The sequence below is a fragment of the Bos indicus x Bos taurus genome, chromosome X, assembly GCF_003369695.1.
Source record: "Bos indicus x Bos taurus breed Angus x Brahman F1 hybrid chromosome X, Bos_hybrid_MaternalHap_v2.0, whole genome shotgun sequence".
Classification (NCBI taxonomy): domain Eukaryota; kingdom Metazoa; phylum Chordata; class Mammalia; order Artiodactyla; family Bovidae; genus Bos; species Bos indicus x Bos taurus.
The window spans coordinates 112266021-112282300 of record NC_040105.1 but is presented as its reverse complement, the minus strand read 5'-3'; the positions used below and the strand labels follow the sequence as shown (position 1 = coordinate 112282300).

Here is a 16280-nt window from a genome sequence, read left to right as displayed (position 1 = left end):
CCCATCCCATCCCTCTGGGTCATCCCAATGCACCAGTCCCGAGCATCCTGTATCGTGCATCAAACCTGGACTGGCAAGTCATTTCACATATGATATTATACATGTTTCAATGCCATTCTCCCAAATCATCCCACCCTCACCCTCTCCCACAGAGTCCAAAAGACTGTTCTATACATCTGTGTCTCTTTTACTGTCTCACATACAGGGTTATCATTACCATCTTTCTAAATTGCATATATATGAGTTAGTATACTGTATTGGTGTTTTTCTTTCTGGCTTACTTCACTCTGTATAATAGGCTCCGGTTTCATCCACCTTATTAGAACTGATTCAAATGTATTCTTTTTCATGGCTGAGTAATATTCCATTGTGTATATGTACCACAGCTTTCTTATCCATTCATCTGCTGATGGACATCTAGGTTGCTTCCATGTCCTGGCTATTATAAACAGTGCTGCGATGAACACTGGGGTACATGTGTCTCTTTCCATTCTGGTTTCCTCGGTGTGTATGCCCAGCAGTGGGATTGCTGGGTCGTATGGCAGTTCTATTTCGAGTATTTTAAGGAATCTCCACACTGTTCTCCATAGTGGCTGTACTAGTTTGCATTCCCACCAACAGTGTAAGAGGGTTCCCTTTTCTCCACACCCTCTCCAGCATTTATTGCTTGTAGACTTTTGGATCCCAGCCATTCTGACTGGTGTGAAATGGTACCTCATTGTGGTTTTGATTTGCATTTCTCTGATAATGAGTGATGTTGAGCATCTTTTCACATGTTTGTTAGCCATCTGTATGTCTTCTTTGGAGAAATGTCTGTTTAGTTCTTTGGCTCATTTTTTGATTGGGTCATTTATTTTTCTGGAGTTGAGCTGCAGGAGTTGCTTGTATATTTTTGAGATTAATTCTTTGTCAGTTGCTTCATTTGCTATTATTTTCTCCCATTCTGAAGGTTGTCTTTTCACCTTGGTTATAGTTTCCTTTGTTGTGCAGAAGCTTTTAATTTTAATTAGGTCCCATTTGTTTATTTTTGCTTTTATTTCCAATATTCTGGGAGGTGGGTCATAGAGGATCCTGCTGTCATTTATGTCGGAGAGTGCCCCCTTTACTACATTTTGGATCCCTAGGGTTTCAGGAACCTCGTCCCAAGGTGATTAGCTAGAGCAAGGGTCCTCACACTTTCCCTGGCAAGGGACAGATAGTAAATACATTAGACTTTGTGGCCCAGTCTCTGTCACAAATAATTACACAATGCTGTCATTGTAACATGAAAGCCGCCATAGGCAATACAAAAGAATGAGCATGGCTGAGTTCCAATAAAATTTTATTAATGGACACCGAAATCTGAATTTCATATAATCTTAACATGTAGTGAAATACTATTCTTCTTTTGATTTTTTTAACCATCTGAAAGTGGAGAACCCATTCTTAACGCACACCTTGTAGAAAAACAGGTGGCAGACATGCTACAGGTATTTGGCAGACTGGCCACAGTTTGCCAACCCACAAGCTAGAGTCTCTCTAATACTACTGTAGTTCTGGCTTTAGGCAGTTCTTACAACCCCAAGGGTCTAGATGAGGCCCACAGAGTGATTACAATTTTAGTACTTAGAACACAAACCCGGGTTTCCTGCTTTCCAGTCCATGGCCCCTAAGGCGGCTCTAAGCTGTTGGTTTAGTCATGATTTCAGATGCGGTCTTTGTATCCATTCGGTGCAGAAAATAGATGTGTGGTCAGTGGCCTTTTCCAGGCGTTGACCATGTAAGGGCTGTCCTCTTATTAGCAGCCAGCGGCAACCTAATTTTGTCAAGCCTGACCCTAGGCTCATGCACCCTTTTCGTTTATACTTCTCTCCAGTTGTTCAGCCCTGGAGGCCCATCTGTCCCTTACTATTTGAGTCCCTGTTGTCTCATTGGCAGCTTTCTGAGCAGCTGCAAAATGTTTTTAACTTTAGGTGGAAGTTAGGATCACCAGCGTCTGGCCTGGAACAGTCACTCTCAGCAAGAGCTCTTTCAGCTCTGACATTCCCTAGCTTGACAGACTCGGGTGAGTGCTAAACTAACTCCTCCCAGCTTCCCAAGGCTGGACTTTCACTGCGGGCAATAATTAATGAGGCGTTTACTCAAGGGCTGGGGAATAATGTGCACTGCTTTTTTGTGTTGTTGTTGTCGTCGGAAACTGCTTGGTTGCCTAGCACCCCAGTCGTCCTCCTGGTCGTCCTTCCTCGCAGATCATCTGTTTCAGCCGCCTCGCAACCACAGATCGGCGGCAGGGGCCGGAACGGAGACGAGAGCTGCTCGCGCGCGCTCAGGGGGCGGCCGCAGCACCGCCCTCCCCGGAGGACAATGCTGCGAGGCAAGTCCCGGCTCAACGTGGAGTGGCTGGGCTACTCGCCCGGCCTGCTCCTAGAGCGCAGGCCGCTCCTGGCAGGGCGTACGCCCCGCAGCCCTGGCCGGTAAGTCACATGCAGGCTCCCAACCGCGCCTGCGCCCGCCGCCGCCGCCGCCGCCACCACCACCGGGCGTCACCTGGGCGCCGCGCCTGCGCGCTGCAGCCCACAGCCCGGCACTCGCCGGCACTTCCGGCGTGGCCCGCCTGGACCGGTCGCCCGCCTACCCGACCGAGCGCGACTGCGGAGCCCAGCCGGCGTCTGAGCGTCTGAGCTGCGGCCGTGGCGACGCCATGGAGCGCCTTGATAAAGCGGCGCTGAACGCGCTGCAGCCGTCCGACTTCAGGTAGTCCGGAGCGAGGCGGAGTCAGGCGGGGGCCTAGAGCACCAGGCGGACTGGCCCGGGCCGGGGGCGGGGCGAGAGGGAAAGCCCGGGCCGACCGGTGGGTAGGCATGAGGTCAGGACCCTCGGGGCTGGGGTTGAGGGCTAGACGAGGAGGGGGGAAGCAGGTTGGGCCCTGCATCGTCTGCACGCCGGGGCCCTACCCTTCCCTCGGGAGCGAGGGACCCGGGGTCATGGTGGCTAGGTGGGCGGGTTCTTCAACTCTTGTTTCTGGCCTAGCACTTCTTTCTCTGTTGTCTGTATTGCGATCTTGCAGCCTTTCTCCCCACTGCAGGGTGAGCTCCCTGAGGACAGGAACCGGGCCTTCTCCATCTCCGGGTTCCCTGCAGGGCCCACATCGTCAGGGCTTAATAAATGTTTGCTGCATGAGTGAACGAGTGGAAGGGATAAAGGGCCGCCCCGGGTTTGAGTCTACTTCCCTCAGGGAATCAGCAGGATGGGGGCTGGTGGCTGAGTAGGAGGAACCTGAGGAAAGAGCAGGTGGTCCTTGTGGACTAGCCTGGCCCATGATACCTCTAGAGGTCAGAAGGTGGGAAGGATTTAGCTACCATTCAGTGTGTGTGCTCCAGGCCCAGCTTAGGTGCTTTGTTACATGCCCGTGTGTTAGTCACTCAGTCGTGTCTGACTCTTTGCAACCCATGGACTGTGGCCCGCCAGGCTCCTCTGTCCATGGGATTTTCCAGGCAAGAAATACTGGAGTGGGTTGCTGTTTCTTTTCTGTAGGAGATCTTCCCGACCCAAGGATCGAACCCACGTCTCCTGTGTCTCCTGCCTTGCAGGCGGGTTCTTTACCCGCTTTGTTACATACATTATCAGAATTTTAAAAGTGCTTAGTTTGCTACTTGTTTAAAAACAATGAAGTTGACTCAGGATAAGTGGCTTGCGCAAGATCACAGGATTACCTCGCACAATTAGTAAGTGTTGAAAGCTAACAGTTGTCCAAGCCCACGATCTTTGGAGCCCCCGTGATCTTTTTCACTCTCACAATGGCGATGTAGGTGGTTTTTTAAAAAAAAATTACTGTTTATTAGTGAGGCCTCCAACAAATATTTATATTAAGTATACTTAAAATACAGCGTACGCCTCCTAGACTGATTTTAGTGTTTCTGCATGGAATTTGCAGTGAAATCTACTTGCAGTATAGGCCTTGCCATAAAGGGGAACATGGTAAGCTTCATCTGCTTAGTGATTCCTGCAGAAGTTTATCTGAAGTGGGTAAACTCTAGATGGTTCTCAGAGTGGGGGCACAATCCTCAATTATTTGTGTGAGGCTAATTCTAACTCTAAATGTTCGAATTCTTCCTAAGAAGGCTCAGAGACACATAGGATAAATTAGTTGAATGACCTCAGTTGCTTTGTTTTGGAATACCTCACCAGGTTATACCCAAGCTGGCTTGTGCCAGCAGAACCACTGGCTGTAGTGGGCTGTGGCTGGAAGCCAAGGAGAAAATGTCATATAAACACTGGAGGAAGTTTGAAAACTAGTTTTCAAAAGTTTGTATGCTTAACTTAGTCCTGTATTTGAGAGACTGAAAGTCAAATTTTGGGGGCTTAAGATAGAGAGGTAAGAAGGAATTGAAGACAAGCAGCAAGTTGTTGAGATATGCTCTATGTAGAATGTGTGGGCTTAGAAATTAACATGCAGAAAAGATTGTGTTTGGGTGGTGGGATCGTAAGTGATTTTGTGTGCTTTAAAACATGATATTATATTCTCTTTTCAGTAACAAACTTTTCTCAAAGTCAGGCCAGATAATTGATAGTCAAGAGATAAAGAACAGATGAACTGGTTAACCTTCCCTTTCTCTAGATTCTCAAGCTTTGTTTGTTTATCAGATTAGATGATCTGAACTTTGCACACCAAAAACACAAACATTGTGAAGGCCAAGTTTTTTTGGGGGTCGGTCCACAAAAGAATTGGCCAGATACTGACTTCTTGTATGTATGTATGTATTTTTAAATTTTTTTACACAATTTTTAAAGGTTACACTCCATTTATAGTTACTGCAAAATTTTGGCTATATTCCCTGTATTGTACAATACATCCTTGTGGCCTGTCTCCACAGTATTTTGTACCTCACACTCCCCTCCCCCCTGTTGCCCCTCCCAACCCTCCCCACTGGTAATCACTAAGTTTGTTCTCTTTATCTGTGAATCTGCTTCTTTTTGTTACATTCCCTGGTTTGTTGTATTTTTTAGATTCCACATATAAACGATATCATACAGTATTTGCCTTTCTCTGCCTGGCTTGTTTCACTTAGTATAATGCCCTTTAAGTCTGTCCATGTTGCTGGAAATGGCACATTGATTCTTTTTTATGACTGAGTAGTATTCCATTGTATGTATTATGCATGTGTGTGTGTATTGCATCTCCTTTGTTCATCTGTTGATGGACACGTGGGTTGCTTCTGTATCTTGGCAATTGTAAATAATCCTGCTGTGAACACTAGAGTGCATGTATCTTTTCAAATTAGTGGTTTTTGTTTTCTGTGGACATGATTTTTCTGTATTTTTATAGAACTGCAGACACTCATTCTTGATGAAGATAAATTTTCTAAAAATTTTATATTAGGAAACAGTGTAAGGAAGTTTAGGTATATTAGATGAGAATTGTATATCTCAGTGATCACTAAAGTGAGATGTATTAAAAGATGTTTCCTTGAAGTATGGAAAGAAAACAGATTTCTATGTAAATTTTTTTAACCTTAACATTTTTAGTATCTGTTTTTCCTTGTTTTTGTATTTTAAAGACTCCATGACTAATATGTGTATAGATAATTTATTTAAAAATCATTATGCCAATATGGGGGTATGCGACTTCACTTTCACTTTTCACTTTCATGCATTGGAGAAGGAAATGGCAACCCACTCCAGTCTTCTTGCCTGGAGAATCCCAGGGACGGGGGAGCCTGGTGGGCTGCCGTCTGTGGGGTCGCATAGAGTCGGACACGACTGAAGCGACTTAGCAGCAGCAGCAGCTCAAAACTTTAATGATGGATCACACAGTCAAAAAAGTTTGTAGACCATCGGTATAAACTTAAGATGTTCCCTTTCTTTCTGGGCTGCCAGAAGCCTCCCACCCTGTAATGGTATACACACAATTATAAGAATTCCTTTGCCTGGATTTTCTAGGGGTACAAAGCAATGTGTACCTCTGGGTACACATTGGACTGTCTGGGACACAAGCTGTCATGTTAAGTGCTGTGATAACAGGCATGAAGTAAGTGTGGTTGGGTCCCAGAACAGTGAATCGTTCCAGCTGGCATAATCAGGAAAGCTGCCTAGAGGAGAGGCAGCTTATTATTTTGAAAGGACCTTGATGGCTGGGCTGTATTCTTCATAGAGATGTAGATAAAAACTGGAACCTCTTGCTGAGGATTACCAGGAAGAATTAAGTTCAAGTGTTGACTATGAACATAAATTTAGACATGTGTTAAGGTTATAGAGGAGCAACACTTGCGGCCCCAAAATGTCTCTTTGATGTGCAGATTATTTCAAACTGAAAACCGTCAAGGCCCCAGAGACTCAGGAAGAAACTTTAAGCTTCCCCTTAATTGCCTGAAAAAATTTAGACAGAGGGCCTGTTCCTGGAAGGGAGCTGTCACCAGAGATATTTGCAAAGAATATGGGCTAGGTGTGGTGGGGTCGGGGGACAGAGCATAGAAACCAGAGACTACTCTGGGTCCCATAGACTCTACATGGCCTAGGAAACACTTGTTGACCAAATATCTGCTTTTCCATCTCCATGTGTATTGTCTTCTTCCTGTTTGAAGTCCCAAACCCCTACCTACAGCATCTTCTTTTGTCTTTACCTGAAGACAATATTTAAGGCGAGGGTTTTGGCCATTTGGCAAGTTACTCAGTTCTCCTGGGTCTCTTCCGTGTATACATGTTTTTAAACTTTGTTTGATTTTCTCCTGTTAATCTGTCTTGTGTCCGTTTAATTCTTAGACCAGCCGCAAAGAACCTAGACAGTAGAGGAAAATTTCTTTATCCCTGACAAGGTAGTGTGAGAGTGGTTAGATTTAAGGGAAAAGGGACCTTTAATCTACAGGATAAAACTATGGATGGGGGGTGGTGGGTGGGTGGGTGGGGGTGTGTGTGTGTGTGTGTGTGTGTGTGTCCAGGGTTGCTGGAAGCTTACTACAGCTTCACTGTCAGAAGTGTTATCATTTGTGATGATGCATGGGGCCAATATTGAAAAGTGGCTAAAACAACATTAAGAATATTTGAAAGTGGGAAAGTTACTTTATTATTGTGTATTAATCTGGAGTCCTTTTTCATGTGCACACCTTTTGAATATAATCGAAATAGTATACATCTATACTGTTGGCAGAGTTTTTCTGGAAAGGACCGGATAGTAAATATTTTAGATTTTGAGGGTCATGTGGTCTGGCACCACTACCAAGCTCTGTCTCTGTATCTCCCTGGAGTCTTAGGTGATGCATAAACAAGTGGGTGTGGCTATATGCCAGTTACACTTTATTTACAGAAGTAGGCAAGGGGCCTTTCAGGGCTTATTTGGCAGACCGCTGATTCTCATAAAAACAGTGTAATCTGCCTTGTTGATTTTTCACACAGATATTTACTGAATAATCGTCAAAATAAATTTTAATGGTTCCCTATTGATAAGCATCATTTGTGAAATCATTTCTCCTTTATTGGACGCTTTTATGTTACCCATTGTTACTGTTTTAAGTAGCCATTTATCTAACTTGTTTTTCTTTAATAGTATGATTTTAGAAACTTGATTACATTCTTCAGAATCATTTTATTGTATTCTGGAACAAAACTTTCCCATTGGAATATTTCCATTGATTTTAAAAGTCTATGAGCGATACAATGCACGGAACATAAAGTGTTTTGATATCAAACTTTTAATGCATCCATGCTGTGTGAAGACCATTTAAATTGTACTCTCGCTACTTAATTACAAAGAAATGTGAGCAAAGTTTCCTTCAGCTGCATCCAGATTGCTCTGGGCTCCTTTGTCTTTGGAGAGTCTCATACCTTGTCTGTACTGTATTCAGCTAGCCGCTGATAGGATGCTTTGTGAAGGAACCTCATTAGTTGTTTTCTGTGTATCTTCTGCCTTGCTACCTCCATCCTGAATTCTGTAAATCGTGTATATTTGCATAGCACTTGGAAGATTCCAAACCACTTTTTGCACTTTACACTTCTTTTCACCCTGGGCCTGCCACTGGATCTCTAGGCTATTCGAATTTTGAGTCCCTGGCACTGCTCTTCTTCTGGCCACTGTTTTCTAGGCAAGGGCAAGGTTCCCAGCATCTTTTCTGTGGGTATTTATAGCATTTACGAACACAAGAATAGTTTGAAATGGCTTTGCAGGCTCTGATTTTCTCTTTGTTTACTTTTTTCCAGAAATGAAAGTTCATTAGCATCCACTCTGAAGACGCTCCTGTTCTTCACAGCTTTAATGATCACTGTACCTATTGGGTTATATTTCACAACTAAATCTTACGTTTTTGAAGGTAATCCTAGACATAAAACAAGACATTTTCGCCCTTAACTATATATGAGATTCTATGCTCTCATGATCTCTTTATATCTGTAAACTGGATATTAATTTGCTTGCTTGCTTCTGTTTTGCTTTTCAAAAATCCCATTGCTCATAATGAATCTTCATGAAATGAATTTTTTATCACTCAGTTATTTGTTTGACATCGTATTGGTTTATGGTTTTCTGTGTGATAGCTTGCAGATCCTTTCTTTTAACAGTCCCTGGAGAGCGAGAGTTGGTTGACATGGGAGGAGGACTTTGGGGGAATGTTTCCTTGCTGGCAGACATTGGAAGGAAGAGAAAATAAAGCCCTCTTTATTATGTCAGAGTCCTTAGATGAAGTGATTAATTGTGATTTTCATTGAAAATAATGTTCTTCATGTGTAGAAGGTATTCACATCTTTACATGAATACTTGATTTATCACCACACAAAGTATTCCTTTTTAATTGTCTGACTTGTTCAATAAATATGTAGCTAATAAAAATAATGTTTTGATTTTTATATTTTTATATATTTTGGAATAAAATGGAAACTTTTTTCTCTTGATAGGCGCCTTTGGGATGTCCAATAGGGACAGCTATTTTTATGCTGCTATTGTTGCAGTGGTCGCCGTCCACGTGGTGCTGGCCCTCTTTGTTTATGTGGCCTGGAATGAAGGCTCACGGCAGTGGCGTGAAGGCAAACAGGATTAAAGTGAACATTACCTTTTGATAGTGTTAAATTGATTTTTTAAAATGGTAAATTGATCTGGGATATTGATGATTTCAATAAAGTTGTAAGAACTTGTTAAAATCAATCTTGAGGAGTCACATTTGACCAATGTAAATTTTGTTCCTTCTAAAACAATGCCTTGTATCATCAGTTTTAATTGTCTGAGTCTCTCATTTGCAAATGAGAGTTTGGAAAAGCTAAATTGATTATAAATAAGTATGTGAAATTAATTATGCATTATTCTGGGAAGAATTTGATTATCTTACAACAAAAAAATGTTTTATAGCATTTTGTCTTTTAGTTGGCTTTGTTTTATGCTCTGGTTGTATTCAGATGTACATAGTGGAGCAAATCTAAATTTTATTTTTCGCTGGAACACTTTTCCTGACTATCATGAAAATACAAAGTCATTAGATTTTGGGTTGTAAATGCCTGTTGAAAATTGCTTAAATTGTGGACACTGGTATTAATCTGAGTGTCACTGAGAAATTTTGCATAAAGTAGTAGTAATCCCTAGTCAATAGAAATCTTTCATTACATTATTTCATGGGGAAACTAGGCTGAATCACAGCCATTCATGTAAAAAGACTGGGTTTATTAAAGAATGCAGATAGCAAAGCAAAGAGCTAGCTGCCTGGGCACCTGGCCTGCTCCCTAAAGGCCTCTTACAGGCCAGCCTCCTCCTTTCAGAGAAGCTCTTTAATGGTCTGCTTTGCTCTGTCACTCAACAGTGAACTTACACTTTAATTATGAGGTTGTGTAAACTCGGTTTTTCCTACTTTTAAATAATGTATATGAAAGAATTTACATTTAAATATGTTCATTTTTGCATACTTACAGAGTGTAAACAATCATGAAAATCAATTATTTTTATCACCCAGGAAGTATTCTTGGAATTTTTAATCAGTGCTATTATGTCCCAGATATATATAGATAATCCTTGAAGTCCTTCCTGATAGAAAAAGACCCCGTTTTTTAGTATCCTTGGTCTGTGTTCTTTTCAACCACTTGGTACTATTTGTGTGTAATCTAAACACACGCAGGGAAGAATGCATCTTAAAACAGGAAGAAAATGTTAATTCCCTGTAGTGTGGCCACCTGGAGATAACCACTGTTTTGGTTTACATCCCTGTGCATTTCTAAATGCTAGTTTGATACACAGTAAAAGTTTGGTTTAAGTTCAGAATCTGCCAATATTATCTGGTGTCTATTTGCATTTTTTCAGATGAGTGATTATTGGATGTTTTCTTAAACAGCACATTCTACCTTACTCTTCTAACTAGATATTTCATTGTATGTATCTCTGTCATTAATAATTCCTCATACAATGGCCCTTGCTGTGAGTGTTTGCCATCTTGGATTTTGTTAGTTCTCCTCTACTTTTGGATGTCGTGGAATTGGACTAAAGGAGCAGAGACGTAGTTAGGCATAAAAACCAAGAAGCCTTTTATGTTTAATTGCCAAGAAAAACCAAAATGATTATTGTAGGACTATTTTTTATTCCTGCTTATAGTTAAATGTTATTTGCAGTTTAAATGTCTTAGGTAGTTATTCTGAATGGAACATGGTTTCTTAAAAAGACTACAGTTTTGGTATACAATTGCACAAATAATATGAAATTGTCAAATACTCCAGTTTGAATCTAATGTACTATAAGGTAGATTTCTAGATGGTCCCCTCTTTAGATGTCTTGTTGTACTTAGAATTTGTCCACTTAATTTCTTTTTCTATAATGCCAAGGTTTTTCTTGTACTTTTGGAATCTTATGCTATTTTTAAAATATTGATGTCCAGTGTTGGATTATTTTGTTTGATTTCAGACATTTGCTGAATAGATAATATGGGTGTTTTTCTGCAAGTATTTAAACTAGGGATTCATGCAAAAACAGTGTAATTTCCTCTTGGAACTAGTACCAAGCGTTTGAAAGTTACACTTGGATGCTAAGGTTGATATATGGAATTATTACAATAAAAACTTGCTTTCCAACCAGTTAATATTTTCTTAAGGTTTTAACTGTTAACTCACTAGTTTGCTGCTGTTGAAATAATACAGTGTATGACAAATAGATTTATTTTTCAAGATGTCTTAGTGATTTCCTCTTGTACAATGTACATACTTCAGGATGTATAGAAAGAAAAGCTACAATTGAGCCCTTATATAAATATTATAAGGTAGGACTATGTTCACTATTGTTTGAAAATGGTTTGTAAGAATAACCTCAATTAGGGGTCTTAACTTGAAGTGTCAGTACAGGCTACTGATTTAACATATGACCTTCACCTCACCTCACCTCCCATTTTGCCCCCCAGAATATAATCTCTTTTCTCATTGTGCTAAAAAATAGTGTGCTGTAGAATGCATCTGATGTCACTAGCTCTTCAAGTGGATCCCATTTTACATTTGAATTCACTTTTGAGTTGTTACTGAAGAAATTTAAACCCTCCGTTAAAAACAATAACAACAACCAACCTGCATTTCATGGGAATCTAACAGAAATATATTGTAAGGTTATTTTCATCATAAAGATCTCATCAACTTTGCCCCCAAAGCAACTACTTGACTTGTTTGGTGTTTTCCATTTTCATATAAATTTTATATATACAGCTAGTGTACTCAAGGACACCAGTAAAAGCAGTTAGATAAGTGTACCCAAGGAAAGATGAAAGGTACATGAGAATTTATATCCTGTTTTAAATGTATCTAGTGTATACTTCTTGTCTCCAGAAAAGTTCATGTTTGTTCTTTTACTTATGCTCAAGTGAAGTTGTAGACTGTTAGGCCCATTTTATAAATAAAATTGTCACATATTAGGTCATCAGCCGGAGAAGGCAATGGCAACCCACTCCAGTACTCTTGCCTGGAAAATCCCATGGAGGGACCTGGTAGGCTGCAGTCCCATGGGGTCGCTAGGAATCGGATACGACTGAGCGACTTCACTTTCACTTTTCACTTTCATGCATTGGAGAAGGAAATGGCAACCCACTCCAGTCTTCTTGCCTGGAGAATCCCAGGGACAGGGAGCCTGGTGGGCTGCCGTCTGTGGGGTCACACAGAGTCAGATACGACTGAAGCGACTTAGCAGCAGTAGCAGCAGCAGGTCAGCAACAGATATCTCTGCTGTCAGGCACTCTGTGCTCCATCAGAAGAGTACAACTTTATTAACTCAGACTCTGCTCTTACATTTAAGATTGTTTTTGCAAGAGCTGGACTGAAGCAGCGTATTCATAACTTGACAAGATTTCTTTTTCCTTTTTGCGGGGGAAAAAGGGTCACCTGAGAAAATAAATTATTTTCAGGGACTTTGGGATCCTAATGGTATATATTACATGTAACAGATGAACAGATTAATCCTTTATATATTCATTAAATAGTCTGGAATTCCTCAGCTTACCATCACTCCTGGCCATACTTTCCTTGCTTGTTTGTTTGCTACGTGTATTTGAAAGTAATACCTGCATTCCTTTGAAGATGTTCTATAGGTCATATTTGTCAGTTACACAGACTAGTCTTCCTTTTTCTCAAGTTCAGTGAAATCTCACTGAACAGTAATAATAGCAATAGCTAACATCTGCACAGCACCTTACAGTTTGCAAAGAACGTTCACATATTCTTGTTTTTTTTTTGCTTAGTGAACCTGTTACCAGATGTCCTGACCTTGATGATAAAAGTGTTAGGAGCTTTAGAGTCACTGAATATGCTGTAGTCTTGAATAGTGCCCTGACAAGGGGCAGAGTTTAGATGCGCTACCTTAAAAGCTGCGTGTAATTATCAAAATGGGGGGGCTTGAGTTCTTTAGCCACTTGAATCAGATTTACTTTTGTAAGTGATGCTTTTCTAACTGTTATCTGGATGGGTTTTGTATTCGTTATATTCTAACCTGTAATTTGTATAAATTTACCATCTGTTGTCATTAAAAAAGTGTTCATAATGCCACCTTGATGTCTCCTCGTTCAATTAATGGTATATTAACCTCTTCAGTTTTTTACATTTGTTTACCTCTCTGTTTATACCATATCAGATATGAACAGAGCTGTCAAGGGTAAGCTTTTGTGCAGGAAATGTAGGCCAGAGGTATTCAAGCGGGTGGGGCCGTGAGGGATGCTGAGACAGGAAGGGTTGTGATGGGCCCATGAGAATTGGTGGAGCAGTGGGGGAAAGACAGCAGCTCCTTGCCTTGTGGGTTAAGAAAATTCATTTGGGAGTGAATGGGCTTCAAATACCACTGAAGGAGTGAGGTTGGGAAATACTTGTGGCTACTTTATTAGACAGGGGTAGTCAGTTCCTGGTGATGCCCAACATGCCATCCCCTCATGCCAGTGCCCTGTTCCTCGGTCCTCTAGGCCACTTGTTGGTTGTACAGTTGACCCTTGAACAACACGGGTTTGGACCAAGTGGGTCCACTTATGCACGGATTTTCTCAGTACTGAATACTACAGCACTGAACACTCAGAGGTTGGTTGAAGCTGCAGATGGGGAACCGCAGGTGGGGAGTGTGGAGCTAAAGGATTTTCCACTGAGGGGAGGGTCCAGTCCCTAATCTTCATTGGTTCAAGGATCACCTATACTCATTCCAGCTGCTTCCTGTGCTTTGGAGAGTTCCAGCTAGTTCTCATTAATAATATCCACTCCAAAAAAGATTTGAGACATCTACATATCCAAATGTACAGGTTACATACAATTGTATTTATATACAGAAGTATGCAATGTAAAATATGCTGTGAGCTCAGGAGACAGAAACCACTGGAATCTCCTTGTGGGATTTACTGCCCAGACCTAACCCTGGCTTGAGTCAGAACCTCAGGAGAGTGGGGGAAATACATACTTAAAACAGGTTGTGCTCTGATGCAGACAGCTTGAAACCACCACTGGACACAGAATTATACATGTATGCTTTTAATGCTGGACTTGATGCCTGTATAAAGCAGGCCTGAAGTAGCAGGCACTTTATTAGGCAAAGGTAGAATCCTGTGTAATGCTATATTGAAGGTTTAGTTTACAATCAGAATTTACGGGGTCCTTGACCATATTGACTTCACTTCACTACTAATGAATTATGTTAACTGAAAACTGGTGTACAGGAAACAGCCCACTTGGAGACAGCTTCGGCACACCGAGAAATGGCCACTGTGCTCCTCTGGTGCCTTCCCCTCATTTGGAATCCTCACTACTGTGGTCTTAGGAGAGAGGCAAAAACCTAACCCAGGAACTTAAGTGAATTTGGTCTCAATGGTAAAGGAAGTCATGGAGAAAAACCAAAGAAGTGGTTTCCTAGGCATATCTGCTCCATTAATAGTATGACACCCCTGCCCCCAAATATTTTCCCTCTCACCACTGACATCATTCCACTTCATCTGACACACATCCTGCTGTTCTGCCCATTAAAGATGCATTTAGGTTAACCCTCAGAAAATGCAGGATTTGGGTGGAGAGCAGCTCACCCCCTTGCCCCTCAGTTGACATGTCCCTTCAGGGGACCATCAGGCTGCCTTGAGGGAATGGATGCTAGAAATGAAACTCCCTGTATCTTTCTGCTTCTCACTGTCTTCCCTGCAACTGCCTGGGTCTGGACCAGCTTCACTCCTCGCCTGCTGCCTCTAACTGCTATTGGCTGCTCTTCTTGCTTCTATAGTCATTTCAACACAGAGCAGCTAGAAGGTTTCCTCCTTTAAAAATCTTCGATCAGGCATGCCATACCTCTGCTCAAAATCCTCCAAATAGCTCCCAGTCTCCCCCAGAGTAATATCCCAGCTCCATGCATAGCCTACAAGCAAGGCCTCTGCCCTTTGTTTCATTCGCTCCCTCTTGCTCAGCATTGGGCAGCCTGTGGGACCACTTTCCCTTTACCAGATCTTCCCTGCTTGCTCCCATCTTACAGCTTTGCATCAACTCTTTACTCTGCCCTAGATCTTCCCACGGCTGGCTCCTCCTCACTCTTCAGGTCTCAACTCTCCTGTCTCCTCCCTAGAGAGGCCTCCTAATTGAAAGTCGCAACTCCCACATCACTCTCACAGCACAAAACTTTGATTGAAATGATCTTATTTATTATCTACCTCTCTCCCTGAAAGCATAAGCTCAGGAGAGTAGGCACTATCTTCACCACTGAATCCCCAGGGCCTGCCTCTGGTTTTAGTAAGGATATTCTTGGTCAATGGCAAGTAACTGAAAATGCAGTTCAAATGATGGAAAAGGCCAGCGATGGGGCTAATCCACTGGCACAGTTTAATCAGGGTGCCTGCTCCATTTCTCTGCGATTCTCTATGCATATCCTTCTCAGTGCATTGGCGACATCCTCAGGTTTCCCTCCCTCATGAGGACAAAATGATGGTAGCCATTCCTGGGCTTCACCAGCACACCGCTGACAGTCATCAAACCTGCGAACAACCCTCTGGGCTTTACTCTGGACTAACTCAGGTAAAACCATCAGTGAAACGATCACTTTGGTAATGCATTGCCAAGCATTGGTGAGTTTGTGCCTGGACAAGTGCCCAGTCCCAAACCAATCACTTGGAGATGATGCCGCTTAACTCAGGCCACTCAGTGCCCACCCCTGGGAGAGGTTTGACGGGGTTGGGGTGGTGGGGTTTGATGCTGGTAAGGCTCCCAGCAATGTTGGCTGCAGAGTTCCACCAATTTCTTAACTGGATGAGGCAATGCACAAGTTCAGGTCTGGCCCATTAACATGCACAAAAACAAAGAATGGAGGGGAGGTGGGCGGGAGACTCAAAAAGGAGGGGATTTATTCTAGAACATCGTATGGAAAAACCTGAATGAACTTTTTGGCTAACCTTATATGCATATATACAGCTGATTCACTTCGTTGTACAGCAGAAACTAACTGACACCCCAATTATAATTTTTTTAAAGCAGAATGAGAGTAGAAACAGAATCTGATTTTCTCAGCTATGTGTAAACTATACAAATATATATTTAAAAGCAAAATATATGTGGCATAGCCAGACTTTGTTATTTTAAAAATATTCACAATAGAAAATGAAAATGTTTTGGGGCTGTAAAAAATGAAGTCTGTTCACATTTCTCTATTTCATTTCTTTTTCAAAAAAATTGGATGTAGGACAGATTGAGAGTATTGTGCCTCTTTTCTCCCTAGTATTTCTACTGCTCTTAGATAGAGACAGTCCTCATCCTCCACACTTTGCTCACTCTTCACTCCCAGTCCACCTTGATCCCAACTTGAATCGCTCAGTCATATCCAACTCTTTGCGACCCCATGGACTAGACAGTCCATGGAATTTTCCAGG

The 16280-nt window shown here is 42.0% G+C and overlaps 1 protein-coding gene across 1 annotated transcript; it reads left to right on the top strand.

Annotated features, from left to right (window-relative positions):
* The first annotated feature begins 2540 nt into the window (after positions 1 to 2540).
* On the top strand, positions 2541 to 12954 carry VMA21 (VMA21, vacuolar ATPase assembly factor). Its single transcript, XM_027533628.1, has 3 exons — positions 2541 to 2733; positions 8170 to 8279; positions 8860 to 12954. The coding sequence occupies exons 1-3, from the start codon at positions 2681 to 2683 to the stop codon at positions 9000 to 9002; spliced, it is 306 nt and encodes a 101-aa protein (XP_027389429.1). The 5' UTR covers positions 2541 to 2680; the 3' UTR covers positions 9003 to 12954.
* Positions 12955 to 16280: the final 3326 nt, after the last annotated feature.